General features: G+C 44.3%; 1 protein-coding gene across 2 annotated transcripts in view; it reads right to left on the bottom strand.

Moving 5' to 3' along the window:
- Window positions 1-569: 569 nt before the first annotated feature.
- The window catches only part of OSBP (oxysterol binding protein), a 34,186-nt gene continuing 21,528 nt past the window's right edge, over window positions 570-13,227 (bottom strand). Inside the window, exons 10-14 of one of the 2 annotated variants that reach the window (XM_082627600.1) lie at window positions 6,356-6,459; window positions 4,880-4,975; window positions 3,952-4,133; window positions 2,955-3,175; window positions 570-2,852 (exon numbers count right to left, since the gene is read on the bottom strand). In XM_082627600.1, the coding sequence (XP_082483726.1) occupies window positions 2,710-2,852; window positions 2,955-3,175; window positions 3,952-4,133; window positions 4,880-4,975; window positions 6,356-6,459 (746 nt within the window). In that variant the 3' untranslated portion in view covers window positions 570-2,709. Of the gene's footprint in view, window positions 3,176-3,951; window positions 4,134-4,879; window positions 4,976-6,355; window positions 6,460-13,227 lie in introns of both variants that reach the window. The other variant, XM_082627599.1, reaches the window with a different exon arrangement.

Raw genomic sequence — 13,227 nt, 5'->3', positions numbered from 1 at the left:
CTCCCTGAACTGTGCAGAGAAAAACTGAACAAGCATTTTCACTGTCCTTTACTTCTCTCCAAGGTCTTCAAATCAATACTCAATTGCTTATGTTTCAAAATAGAGAATTTGAATCCTTACACGGAACAGCTAACTAAGATCCTGAAAATCTAAATGGGCAAGAGAAATTAAATTGAAGAAAACTTTTATTTTTTAAGGTGAAACAGGCCCAGTATCAAAAACACTAGAAACCGTTCCCCTGTGGCAAGGGGGGACCCTGACAGTGACATGGCACTGAAGCATCAGGGGCTGTTAAAACTACTCATGTGGTCATTAGGTCCTCCGGAATGTTGCTGAATAGTCGAAACATCTGGAAATCCGTGCCCAGTTTTTCTTTCCATCTCCCATGAATGTCAAGTTCCCAGACTGCCAAGAACAAATCACCGAGGGGCCACTTCTCCACCTCTTCCCACTGTCTCCTCCTTAAGTAGAAGTGAATCAGACAAACAATATGACTTTTTAAAAATTATTTAATTTAGTAGTTTTCTTGGAAAAAAAACAATAAGGCAAAAAAACCGAAAATATATATAGTTTTGTTTTCATGTGACTTTATTTCACCTGAAGGACTCGAAGCCTCTTCCATTAGCAGGAACCTCACTGGGAATCAGGCTGGAAACGTAGTGCAGATGGTGGAGGAAGAATGGGGAGGCGGGGGCGGGAGACAGAGCAGGGAAGTTCCACCTGTTTGGGGAGTTCCCGCTGTCTAAAGCTCCGCCCCCCCCCCCACCGCCCCAGTTACATCAACGCTTTTATGGGCCTCCTTGAAAGAAGCAGCAGCCCTGGAATAATCCCTTGCTTATGCTGGGAATAGAGTTCATAGGAGGAACTTCCCCAGGAGGTGTCCCTCTCTCAAGCTCATCACAGCTAGGAAGGAAGGGATGGCAGGGAAGGAACAAGAGTGCTATTTACCCAGTATAAATCCAATTTCCCTGCTGGGATGGCTTCCTCTGGAATGATTCTCCCCCCTAGGACTCACCCTGGCTGAGGCTCGGCAGTTAAAGAACAGAAACAAAAAACACTAACAAAAAAGCATACAAGGAAGGCACCTCGATTTGTGATCCTCAACCAATGGTGGGTGGCACAGGGGGGTTAGATTTCTGAACAAGACAACTTAAACAAATACAGAACAAAAAAATGAAGGAAACCAGGGCCCAGCAGGAGCAGTTCTCTTACCCACCCCACGTGACGGGGCTTTTAGCCCCGATTCCTAGGAAGAAGGCGGCTCTTTTGGGGATCAGCTCTGTGTGCTGAGATTTGGACAGAGGCAGGCTGAAACTGGAAATTACCCTCCTGACTTTCTACCCATACTCTTCCTAGTAAGAGAAGGAAAAAAGGTAGGAAAGAGGTTAGGATTTCATTTTCAAGAGTCAGGTAATTAGAAGAGCAGAGTTTAGACAGCAGTGGGCACCTCATGATACAAACCATGGACAAAGTCCCTGCTCAGTAACGGCTGGGTGGGATCCTGCTCAGGTTTGGAATCTGTCTGCCCCTGAAAGCGGGAAAGCAGAGGGGGCTCCAATCCACATCAGTGTGTCCAAGAGAGAGTCCCAGGGAGACAAGTGATATCAAAAATCTTAATGGGAAGAAGGAAAATCAAACCAAAAAAGAATTAGATTTTTCTCTACATATATATACTATACAGATACTTAATGCATTATTCCAGAGGTGGCTCCAGTCCATGGGGCTTGAGAGATGGTGAAAACTTATTCCAGATAAACTCCTTCTCTCAGATTCTGAAGTATATCAGAACGGGACAGGTAATGCTTTGCTCCACAGGGCACAAACCCGAGTCAGTACTGCGCGAGGGAGAAGAGAGGAAAGGCAATGAAGGACGGGGGAGAGGAGGAACGGGGAGAGCAAGAGTGGCCAGCAGTCTTCTTCCATCCTGCCTCATGTTCTCAGAAGTTCTCCGCCTGAGCAAGTCCGTAAAACCCCTTTGTGAGGATAAGGCAACCCTCCTACCGACCACCCAAGTGGCCCCGGTTGCTGTCAAAGAAGATGGAGAACAGCAGCAGGGTGTTTTACGCAAGTGAAGATCGAAACTTCCAAGAATTTAACTCTGAACGCCCCGGCCTTGCAAAACAGTCCCTCTCGCAAGTGTTCCAGTGCCACGGTTTTCTCCGCACAGACACCCCGTTAAATTGACCCCATTTGTGAACACTTCACAACGTCACGCCTAAGCTCCACCACGAGCATTCACGATGCCTCTGTTGGTAAGTCTTACGTGTTTCTTTTTAAAGGGAACCTCTAAAATCAGCTCTCGCCCTGAACAGCACCGGAACGCCCCCGCGTCATCCTCTTCCGCAGGTCTTGCCTGGGCAGGCTCTGTAAGGGGAGGGTGAGGGACAGCATCTCAAGCCGGGGCAGAGGGAGAGGAAAGAGTCGAGAGCACGTGACTCTGCAGAAGTGGGGTGACACTACACTCAGCCACGACGCCTCTCCCTCACACACACACAGTATCCAGAAAGTCGATTTCAGTTTCAATCAGCTAAGGCAACCAGCCAATCACCACCAACGGTGTCTGCTTCTGGTGATTGATTTGGAAAAAATGATTGGTTAAGACAGACAAACGTGAGGAAAGCTCTCCGTAAGAGCGTCACAGCCGCCAGCTTCCCCGCGCATCCTCTGTCCTCTTCTCCTTTGGATCCTCCTCCTTTTGTCACGGCCGGTTCAGAAAATGTCCGGGCACGAGCTCCAGTCCTGTTTCTCTTTAGACTCCCAGTATCCTCCCCTATAAATATGGGTTAACTCCTTGGTAACGGGGTCCTTCTTCCGCTCGAACCACAGTGCCTTGTAGGGATCGTAGGGCGTGCCTAAAAGGGAAAGAGGGTAAAGAAAAACAGAATTAGAGCCGAAAACACATGGGCACTTGCCACGCATCGGGATTGGGAAACAGAGTAGAAGGCGTCCACTACCATCCTCCGTGGCCTTCATAGCTTCGGCTTCTCTCTTCTTTCTGGAAAGTCTCTGTTTTTCCTCCAGGCGCTGCTTCTCAGCATTTGCTTCATCCCAGCGCCCATTCTCCATCAGTCTCTGGTCGGGCCGTAATCGGCTGTCCGTGGGGGCAGTGCCAGCTTCCCAGGCATTGAGAGTTAGAGCCAGCTCTGAGAAGTAGTACATGTTTTCTGCATTCTTCCTAAAAGTAAAGGGTGAGAAAGAGGAAGGGTAATGCCAGAGCTGAGACCCTTGTTAAAGAGCACCAACTAAGCTCACTACAAGGGCTACATCACCCAGGCTGTTCTACAGATGGAAAGACTCTAGGACCACATCAGGTTCACCTAATTAAGAGACCCGACTGGACCATTCCCCATCCCCTCCCCAGGATCACTCAACTGGATAGTTTTCTGGGCCTGTGCTATGCTCAGGTGAAATTAGGAAGGATGAAGCATTCTACTAAATAAAACTTCTTTCTTCCTGTTTCCTTTGCTTTCTTTTTAACCTCTTTCTGGGATAATCTTGGCTATTACGGAGGACTGAACATATTAAATAATGACAGGAGACAAATGGCCTCCATCTTAATTTATTTCCAAAGTCCTGCACGTTATCTCAGGGACCTTTATACTGCTGCTAGGCCTTTGGGCCACAGGTGGTAGGCATCTTTCTCCTCTAGCCACTTCTGAATAGTTTTACTCTAAATTATAGAAAAACATCCTTCTGAATCACAATTCAAAGGACCTTTAGGACACACCAAATGTTTTTGGCAGACGTGGTTTGAGTAGTTTGAACTTTCCTGGGACAAGGCATGCTACAACCCAACCACACAGGGACAACCTTCTGGTCATCTCTCCAGATTCCGATGTCCCGCGCTCAGTCCCTCACAGAATTAAGCAGGAAGGAAGGCAGAAATGCCACAACACTGCTCCACGGCTGAGGTCACAGCAGGACCCGGGCGGGACCCACACTGATACTCACGGTAAAGGATTCCGCTTCCACAGCATGACCCTGCTTTCCTCTGCTTCGTGGCCTCGCTGCCGAGCATCACCCCCATTTTCCCCGATGACTGGCTGTACTTTGAAACACTCCATTTTCTCATCCCACGTCCCCAGAAGGGCAAAGTGAACTTTTCCTGATGGATCTGTCACTTCCCCTGTCACCTACAAAGAGGGAGAGCAGGGCTCTGGAGTACGGCATTCGCTGTGTTAGCTTACCTGACTACTCTGGAAACCGAAGTCCTAGGGTAAATACTGGTTAAATCCTGTTATGACAAACTCCATGGAGCCATTCAAATTATTTTGTTATGTTTTCTTGAGCTGCTTAAAATAACTGATTCATGAGTTGGAGGATTCATTACCATTTTGTTGTACAGATTTTTGTTGTAATGATATATGTAGGAAAAGGATCTGACTGTACTCAGAATTATGTTATATTCTTCTCTCCAGAAATCAGAGAGGGCCACAAACAGATTTCTTCACTCTCCCATCAAAACTCACGGCACAATTCCACTGCGGTGGTACCAGAACTCTCACTCAGACTTCAAAGTACCCATGCCTTCTTCCGGTAACCCTTTCCTTCGTCCTTCCTCGGTGTTTCCCATTTTCAAGTCTCATTGCTCTCTTTTTTTCTGGCCATGCCTGCACAGCTTGCAGAATCTTAGTTCCTCGAAAAGGGATAGAACCCGGGCCCACGGCAGTGAAAGCACCCTAACCACTGGACTGCCAGGAAATGCCAATCCCTCATTGCTCTTGACTCTTACCCTCTAACTTGTTGTCTTTTGCTTTCTCCTTTACCTCTCCTTTTTTTTGAACACACACAATCCATCCACCTACACCAGTTCCAAAGGAGCAGACTTTCTATGGGATACACACTAAGTGAAAAACATTTTAATTTCAACTTCTCTTACCTTTCTTGCTACATCCCGAGAGAAGTAGCTATAAGGAACAAATTTAAGATTGCACTTGTCTCCTGTCTTGTGATTCACAATATCAATTTCACCAGACTATAAAAAGAAAAGAATCATGGATTGGTTTTATTCAGACTGGATGACTTGAATATATGCTAAGCCCCATGCCTCATAATTCTTTTCAATCTTACATTCTAGCTTTCCTGTACTTAAGGTTCAGGTCTTAGCCAACCCTGAGATGCTGTGGAATCCCTTTGTAATCTTGGTATGCCAGGTTGGAATCAAGGCCAAATGACCTTTTTTAAAAAAACTGTCTCACGTGTTTAGTGGCATAATTCGACCTTCAGCACACACATTGATATTCACATAATTTACCTTCCCAAACCAATCCTCCACGCGTACCCTTCATGAACTCTGTGCTTAAAGTATTCTACTCACGGTTTCAAGCCTACATATGGTGGGCCTTTCTACACTTTATTCATTGCATTCTCTCCTCCTTTCTATCTTGCAAATCCCAAAAAGCTCTTTAAGACTCAGCTTCGTTCCCACATCTACCGTGAAGCCTCTCCTGACTGCTCACACAGTAGTCCCTCTCTCTTCTGAATTTACTGCAACCATTGTCTTAAGAGCAAACTGACAATGAATTAGAAAGTTTGGCAGTTTGTTTGTTTGTTTATTTATGGCTGCCTTGGGTCTTCGTTGCGAAATGCGGGCTTTTTCTAGTTGCGGCGAGCGGGGACTACTCTTCGTTGTGGTGAGTGGGCTTCTCATTGCAGTGGCATCTCTTGTTGCAGAGCACGGGCTCTAGGCACATGGGCTTCGGTAATTGTGGCACACGGGCTCAGTAGTTGTGGCTCGAGGGCTCTAGGCTCAGTAGTTATGGCGCACGGGCTTAGCTAATCTGCGGCATGTGGGATCTTCCTGGACCAGGGCTCGAACCCGTGTCCCCTGCATCAGCAGGTGGATTCTTAACCACTGTGCCACCAGGGAAGCCCCTAGATAGTATTTTAGTATAGCTCTTACACTAGTCTATCTTGGCAAATACTTTTCATCCTACACACGTCTGTCATATATCTCCAGTGATAAAATAACTCTTGGCAGGACAATGCCTCATAGGACTTTGTATTCCCAAGACCTAGCACTCAGCCCGGCAACAAGTGTTTGATGAATAATGAAAGGATGAAGGATGGCAGCCATGTTTATTATTTTCTTGTATTCTTCATAGTACCTAACCCAGCCCTAGGAGAGTAGTCCCTGAATGAATGTTGTAACTTGGTCATTTATAGGTAATAGTTTGTGGTATAGAAACTCGGGGAGTTTGGGGGTGGGATTACTGCCTGAGAGAAATTCCTTAGGCAAAACTGATAAACCAGTAACAGCAGTCTGGGGCCAGTTCACATGTCCTAAATACTACAAAGATGGACGTAGGGAGGTATTCTTCTGAACTTCAGAAGCATGTTGAGTACCTTTACTCACCTGATCGATCCATAATTTGCCCACGATAATGTTGTGCACTGTCGTGGTGACTTTCTTCCAAGTGTAGTGGTGCCCAGTTCCGTGGAAGATACAGTGGATGCTACCTAGAAGCAGAGAGTGGCACACAAATGAAGCCAAATATTAGAAAAATAGCACCGTGCTGGCTAGAAATCATGATGGATTGATTTTATCAATATTTCTTACTTTTAAAAAGAAAACAGTAAGTCAAAAAGGACTTATAACCTTTATAAATGTTGGAAGCACTGACTGAATTTTTCATCGTGATTTTAAAAGTTATGAATAAAATATAACTAATGAGGACAAACATTGACAGCTGATACAGCTTAGCTGGGAAGTAATATTCTGCAAATGTAGAAATAAAAATGAAAGCAAAAACCCCAATCTTTTCACTAACTGCACCTGCCATACTAGCTGCAAAATTTACAGGAACAGGTCACATCTGCCCCAACATGAAAAAATAAAGCGGAAAAGAGCACATATTGGAAGTCAGTATTGGGGACAAGCCCTATTGTGAGTAACTAGCTGTGTGACCTTAAGCAAACCACTTGTCCACCTATGGGCCTTAATAGTAAAAAAAAAAAAAAAAAAAAAAAAGGGAGTAGTGGATAGAGCAGGGGCACTGGCTGCACCATTCATTAGGTGTGTGAGCATGTGTTGTATCATAAAGAATTTGTCTGGTCTTTGTCCAACCTCTAAACCCTTGCAATTTCCCAAGTGACAGTAGTGTCTTTGTTACTCATGAGGGTCCTGGTGATATATGCCAATGAGGTGCCTCAGGTGGGCCCCTAGATAGCTTATGCCAACAAGGTGACTTAGGATGAGGGTGGGCCAGAAAGACCAACCACGTCATGAGAGAGCAGCGGCTGCGGGTCACCAGATCTGGGCTAGACCTGGCCTCCGACCTCCTGGGAATGATATTTCCTTCCTTCCAGGGAGGGAAGGAGGCCGGGAGTTTGAGTTCAGTCACGTGGCCAAGGATTTGATCAACGGTGCCCACACGATGAAACCCTAATAAAATCTCTGGACAAGGAAGCCTGGTGGAGCTTCTAGGATGTTAAACACATCAGTGTGCCAGGAAGGTGCTGGGCCCTGATGTCCTGGGGAGAGGGCATGGAAACTCATGTCCAGGATCCTCCCACACCCTCTGTTGTGTGTCTCTCCATGGGGCTGGTCCTGATTTGTATCCTTTATAGCACTCACTACGTAAGGTCTTCTCCTGTTCCTATAATCTCAGATGAAAACCAAGCCAAACTCAGTGGCTTCAACAGAGCTGAGTGGAGATTCAAAATAATCAAAACATTTCAGAAGATATATACATTAAATAATACAGTTAATTCCAGTAACGGTATCACTCTAAGCTCCCTCTGTAACCACTAATGAAACAAACACTGAACGTCGCTGAGGCGTGCGTGTCTTTCTGGTACAAAAAGGTTGAAGTAGCCCTGGTGGCTGCAGCAGCAGTCCTGCTGATGAGGATGACAATGGTGACAGTGACACTGACAGAAGCAATGGCAACTCCGCTGAGGACACCTGCTGTGTACCAGACACTGTGCTAGGGTCTCCTCACTCATTTACTCGTCACAGCCGTCTTCAAAAACATCTGCTCTGCCGGATTATGGCCTAAATCACTTGTTCTTCACCACTGCAGTCTAAGCCACCAGCAGCTCTTGCCTGAACCTCTTTTCGGCCTCCCGGCTTCCACTCTGGCCCCCTTCAAGTCTCTAGTCAAAATGATCTGTTTAAAACATGTCATATCAACTTTCCACACCATAAACTCTCTCCATTACTCCCCACTGTAGTTAGAATAAAACTCAACTCCTTTCATGGCGTACAAGATGCTACAAGAGCAGGCCCCCGCCTACCCTCTGGTCTCATCCACCGCGTCCCCCTCCTCACTCTGAACCAGCTGCTGTGGCCTTGCTGTTTCTCATGCGTGCTATGCTTGCTCCATCCCCAGGGCCCTTATCTTTGGGGTTCTCTCTGCCAGTCATCTTTTGGTTTTGTTTCTTTTTGTTCTCAGGTCTCTGCTCAAACGTAACCTTTTCAGAGAAGTTCCTGACTTGCTACAAGGGAACACACAACACTCTCCTTCCTCCATCATTAACCCCATCTCCCCTTACTCTATTTTCTTCACTGAACCACCACTATATAAAATCAAAGTACTTGTTTTATTTACTTTTGTGTCTACTTAAGAATGCAAGCTAAATGAGGGCAAAGTAGCTTCTGTTCACCATTATGTACCCAACTAGAATAGTTACCGGTATAAAGTGGGCACTCAAATATTTGTTGATACCTTAGCTGCAGGCTACATTTGTATCCTACTGCTGCTGAAACCAGCTATGACAAACTTCGTAGCTTAAAATAACACAACTTGGGACTTCCCTGGTGGAGCAGTGGTTAAGAATCCGCCTGCCAATGCAGGGGACGCGGGTTCGAGCCCTGGTCCAGGAAGATCCCACACGCCGTGGAGCAACTAAGGCCATGCGCCACAACTCCTGAGCCTGCGCTCTAGAGCCCGCGAGCCACAACTACTGAGCCCACGTGCCACAAGTACTGAACCCCGTGTGCTTAGAGCCCGTGCTCCACAGCAAGAGAAGCCACCGCAATGAGAAGCCCTCGCACTGCCACAAAGAGTAGCCCCCACTCGCCGCAAATACAGAAAGCCCGCATGCAGCAATGAGGACCCAATGCAGCCCAAAGCAAACAAATAATAAATAAATTTTAAAAAATAACACAACTTATTCTCTTACAGTTCTAGAAGTCAGAAGTCTAAAATCATGGTGTCAGCAGGTGTGGGTTCCTTCTGAAGGCTCAAGGGGAGAATCCATTTTCTTGCTTTTTCCAGCTACTACAAGCCACCTGCACTCTTTGGTTTGTGGACCCTTCCTAGCATCACTCAAACCTCTTGCTTCTGTTGTCACTGACTCTGAACCTCCAGCCTCCCTCTTCTAAATACCCTTGTTGATTACATTAGGCCCATAGAATAATCCAGGATTATCTCCCCATCTTCAGATCCTTAACCACATGTCCAAAGTTCCTCTCACTGTGTAAAGTGATAAATTCATAGGTCCCAGAGATTAGGATGTGGATATATTTGGGGGCAGGCGGGCATTATTCAACCTACCACATTTTACCAAATGAAGACTCTTGAGCTTAGAGAGGTCAAATAATTTTCCCAAGGTCACAGAGCTAGTGACAGCTAGAGCTGAAGTTCAAAATAAGAGCAGAACATGTGTACAGTCCAATACCATAACCCTATATCCCACCCTGATGATGTACCTCTTGTTCTGCAGAGTGTCCCTTCACTGGGATGGTGGAAAAAATAAAGAACACCCTATGACTACCTTCGTTTATATATTATTTGTGTGTTGAAAACTTGACAATAAGTTAAAGATCCCAAAACTGAGCCATTTAAAATGTATGAAGGGGAAGACAGCCACTTGCAGAATGGTAGAGCAAGAACTTCCATGTAACAGCTCCCCAGTAAAATCAACAAGAACACACTAACAAAAGTGATCAGAATCAACTTTTTCATAACTCTGGAAATTAACCAAAGGCTTACAATACTCCAAGAAACATTTATTCAAGAAAAATGGCTGAATCTCAGTAAGCAAAATGAGCTTTGTGGCATTTTAACTTGCCCCATTCCTATCCTTCTCTCCCCAGCTCAGCAGTAGCCTTGAAAACTGGTAGCCTCACAGTCATGGTAGCCGTGAAAACCAGCAAGCAGGCTAGCAAACACTGGAGGGAATAGAACAGTGTGAAGCTCCCAAAGCCCAGCTCCAAAGTACTGTCATTATCTGACCTATCTGGTGGCTCCCTGTAAACTCCCACTGGCTGGGCTTATCTTTATTTGATCTGATTCAGCACCCGCTCACCTCAGCCTTTTTCCTGGGGCAATTATCAAAACAATCCGTGGCAATTATTTAACACAACAGCTGCCAGAGGTGGTGATAACAGTTGGAGCACTTGAAGAAATAATGGCCCAAAATTCCCCAGATTTGACGAAAAACACTAATCTCCACTTCCAAGAAGTCCAATGAATGCCAAGTAGGATCAATTCAAAGAGCACCACACTGAAACCGATCATAATCAAACTAGACAGACAAAGACAAACAGAGAATCCTGAAAGCAGTAAGAGAGAAGTGATGCATCATACACAAGTGATCCTCAGAAACCATGAAGGCCAGAAGGCAGTCGGATGACGTATTCAAAATGCTGAAAGAAAAAGACCATCAAACCCAGAATTCTACGTCCAGCAAAATTATCCTTCATAAACAAGGACTAAGACATTCCCAGAAAAAGAAAAACTGAAAGAATTCCTAGCTAGCAGATCTGCTCTTCAAGAAATGCTAAAGGAAGTCCTTCAGGCTGCAAGGAAAGGATACTAGGTAGTAACTTAAATCTACCTTAAGAAATTAAGAGACCATTAAAGGTAACAGCAATTAAACTATATAAAAGACAGCATAAATCTATTTTTTGCTTATAACTTTTTTCTCCTATATGGTGTAAAAGACAACTACATAAAGCAACAGTTATAAAACAATGTTGATGGGATTATAAGGTAGAAAAATAGTTTGTATGAAAATAAAAGCACAAAGGAGGGAAAAGGTAATAGATCCATTTAAGTGCAAAGTTTTTATATCCTGTTGAAATTCAGCTGGTATTAATCTGAACTAGATTATTAGAAGGTGTTAATTTTAATACCTAGGATAACCACCACAAAAATACCTTTAAAAAATATAGTAAAAGAAATAACAAGGGAATTAAAATGGTACACTAAAAAAATATCTATTTAACACAAAAGAAGGAACTAACGGAGGAGGAGAGGAACAACAGAAAGGACATAAGATGTACAGAAACAAAATACCAAAATGGCAGATGTAAATCCTAACTCATCAGTAATTACAATAAATATAAATGGATTAATCACTCTAATCAAAAAGCAGAAATTGGAAAAATGGATAAAATATATAAGGAGGACTTTCTGACTAAAGTGCTGCTGGGGCAAATTCAAGGTGCATGGAGCCCAGCAGTGTCACGGACACAGAGATCAACAGGCTGAGTGGCTGTTTCATTCATAATATCAAATTGTGATTCTTCTTGGGTTAGAGAACTCCAAACGATAAAATAATCCTCTATTTAAATGGATCTCTTTAAACGTGAAGCTACCGCCCGATTCCAAAATGAGTGGATGAGCAAACTCATATGTATCCTCTACTGCAGTCTTCATAATTTTGCAAACTTCAATTGTATTTCCTAGAAGCATTCTTTTTTCCAGATTGCAAGAATTCTAACCTTTTCGGTCTATTTTACTGGAAGACTCAGACCACCTTCCACCACCTCAAAAAACCATCCACCTACTCACTCACACCCCTGTCCATCTGTCTCTCTTCAATGACATCTCTTGGCTCAATAATTTACCCTCTGAGAGTTAACACCACTGAAAATGGGTCAAACCCATGTCCCCTGCATTAGCAGGCGGATTTCTTAACCACTGCACCACCTGGGAAGTCCCACTATGTCAATTCTTGTTCAATCTCCCTACAAAGGCTGGGACCTTTGTTTTGTTCACTTACATTTCCCGAGCACCTTAGAACCATACCTAGTACGTGGTAGATATACTCAGTATCTAATAGATGGGGTGACTTAAGATAATATATCCTGATGAATCCTTAAACAACCAAAGGAATGAAATCCTACCAAAGATTTGTTTAACTCTAAAAAATTAGATCTACCACTTATATCATGTTCCTGTAGTTATTTACCCCTCAAAGAATTCTAGATTAGTCAAATTACAGAGAAAATGTACAGCACATCGCTGGTAATTTAGGTTTACTGCCGTTTTTAAAATGTATATAACCTTCCTTAGAATTAAATACATATAACCCACCCCTTTAGCAATCCTCAGGGGGCCTCTGAAACTCTTCTGCATGGATGAAAGTTATACTGCAATACGACCACTGACATCCTAGTTCTGCAGATTAGGTGTGAACATCTCAGGTGTTTACTACTCTTAACCTAACACACTTCGGAAGCTATCAGCTTCAAAGACAGTTAAGCAATTAGAACCCTTTTCAAAGGTTCTCAGTAAAGATCAAGACCAAAATCACTTAGTTTCCTTTTCATCTAAGGGCCTCTTGCATATTAACCATGAGGCAATGGAGTTAACATTTCAGTTTCTTGTCTTTTCATAGGTTACGAACATCCCTGGATTTTTTTCTGGCTAATTTCTAGTTTGCACTGTACCTGCTACATTGTGTGTTTCTGAGAGAAAAGGGGGTTTATTGAAGCAGAAGGCTGTACTGCAATAACCCAGCATTGCAGCTCTGCCACACGAAAGACCAGAACCAGGAAATGGAAAGCCGTCGGGAGCTCAGGCAGTTACTATCAGCTCTGTCTCTAGGGAGCCACTTACTTTCTCTCTACCTGCTTTGCTTCGTTTTCTGCAGACCCACGTTCACTCTTCAGTACACACGTGGCCAAATGTGGCTGGCTCTAGTTCAAAAGCGCATCAAGAATCTACCACCCTTTCTGAATAATCTCATTTCCCCTAAAGTACAGACACACAAACACTGCATACTAGGATTCCTATTCCCAGGCCTGATCTTTTTGATCTTGGTGCAAAATTAACTTGTAATCCAGTAAGATCTTTTAAAATAAAGTTTCATTTTACCTGGAGTTCAGCTGTTACATAAATGATACCTAACCCCTCCGGTGGAGGAAGAGAGAGGGGAGAAAGGAGAGGAGGAGGAGGAGGAGGAGGGGCTACCCAGGAAACCTAACCTTGCAGTCACAGGAGTTCTGATCTATAGAGAGAATCTGATTGCTAGGGTAATGGGGTAAACACC

This window comes from Mesoplodon mirus, assembly GCF_964341445.2.
Source record: "Mesoplodon mirus genome assembly, chromosome: 7".
Lineage (NCBI taxonomy): Eukaryota > Metazoa > Chordata > Mammalia > Artiodactyla > Ziphiidae > Mesoplodon > Mesoplodon mirus.
This window is presented reverse-complemented; position numbering and strand designations above follow the sequence as displayed.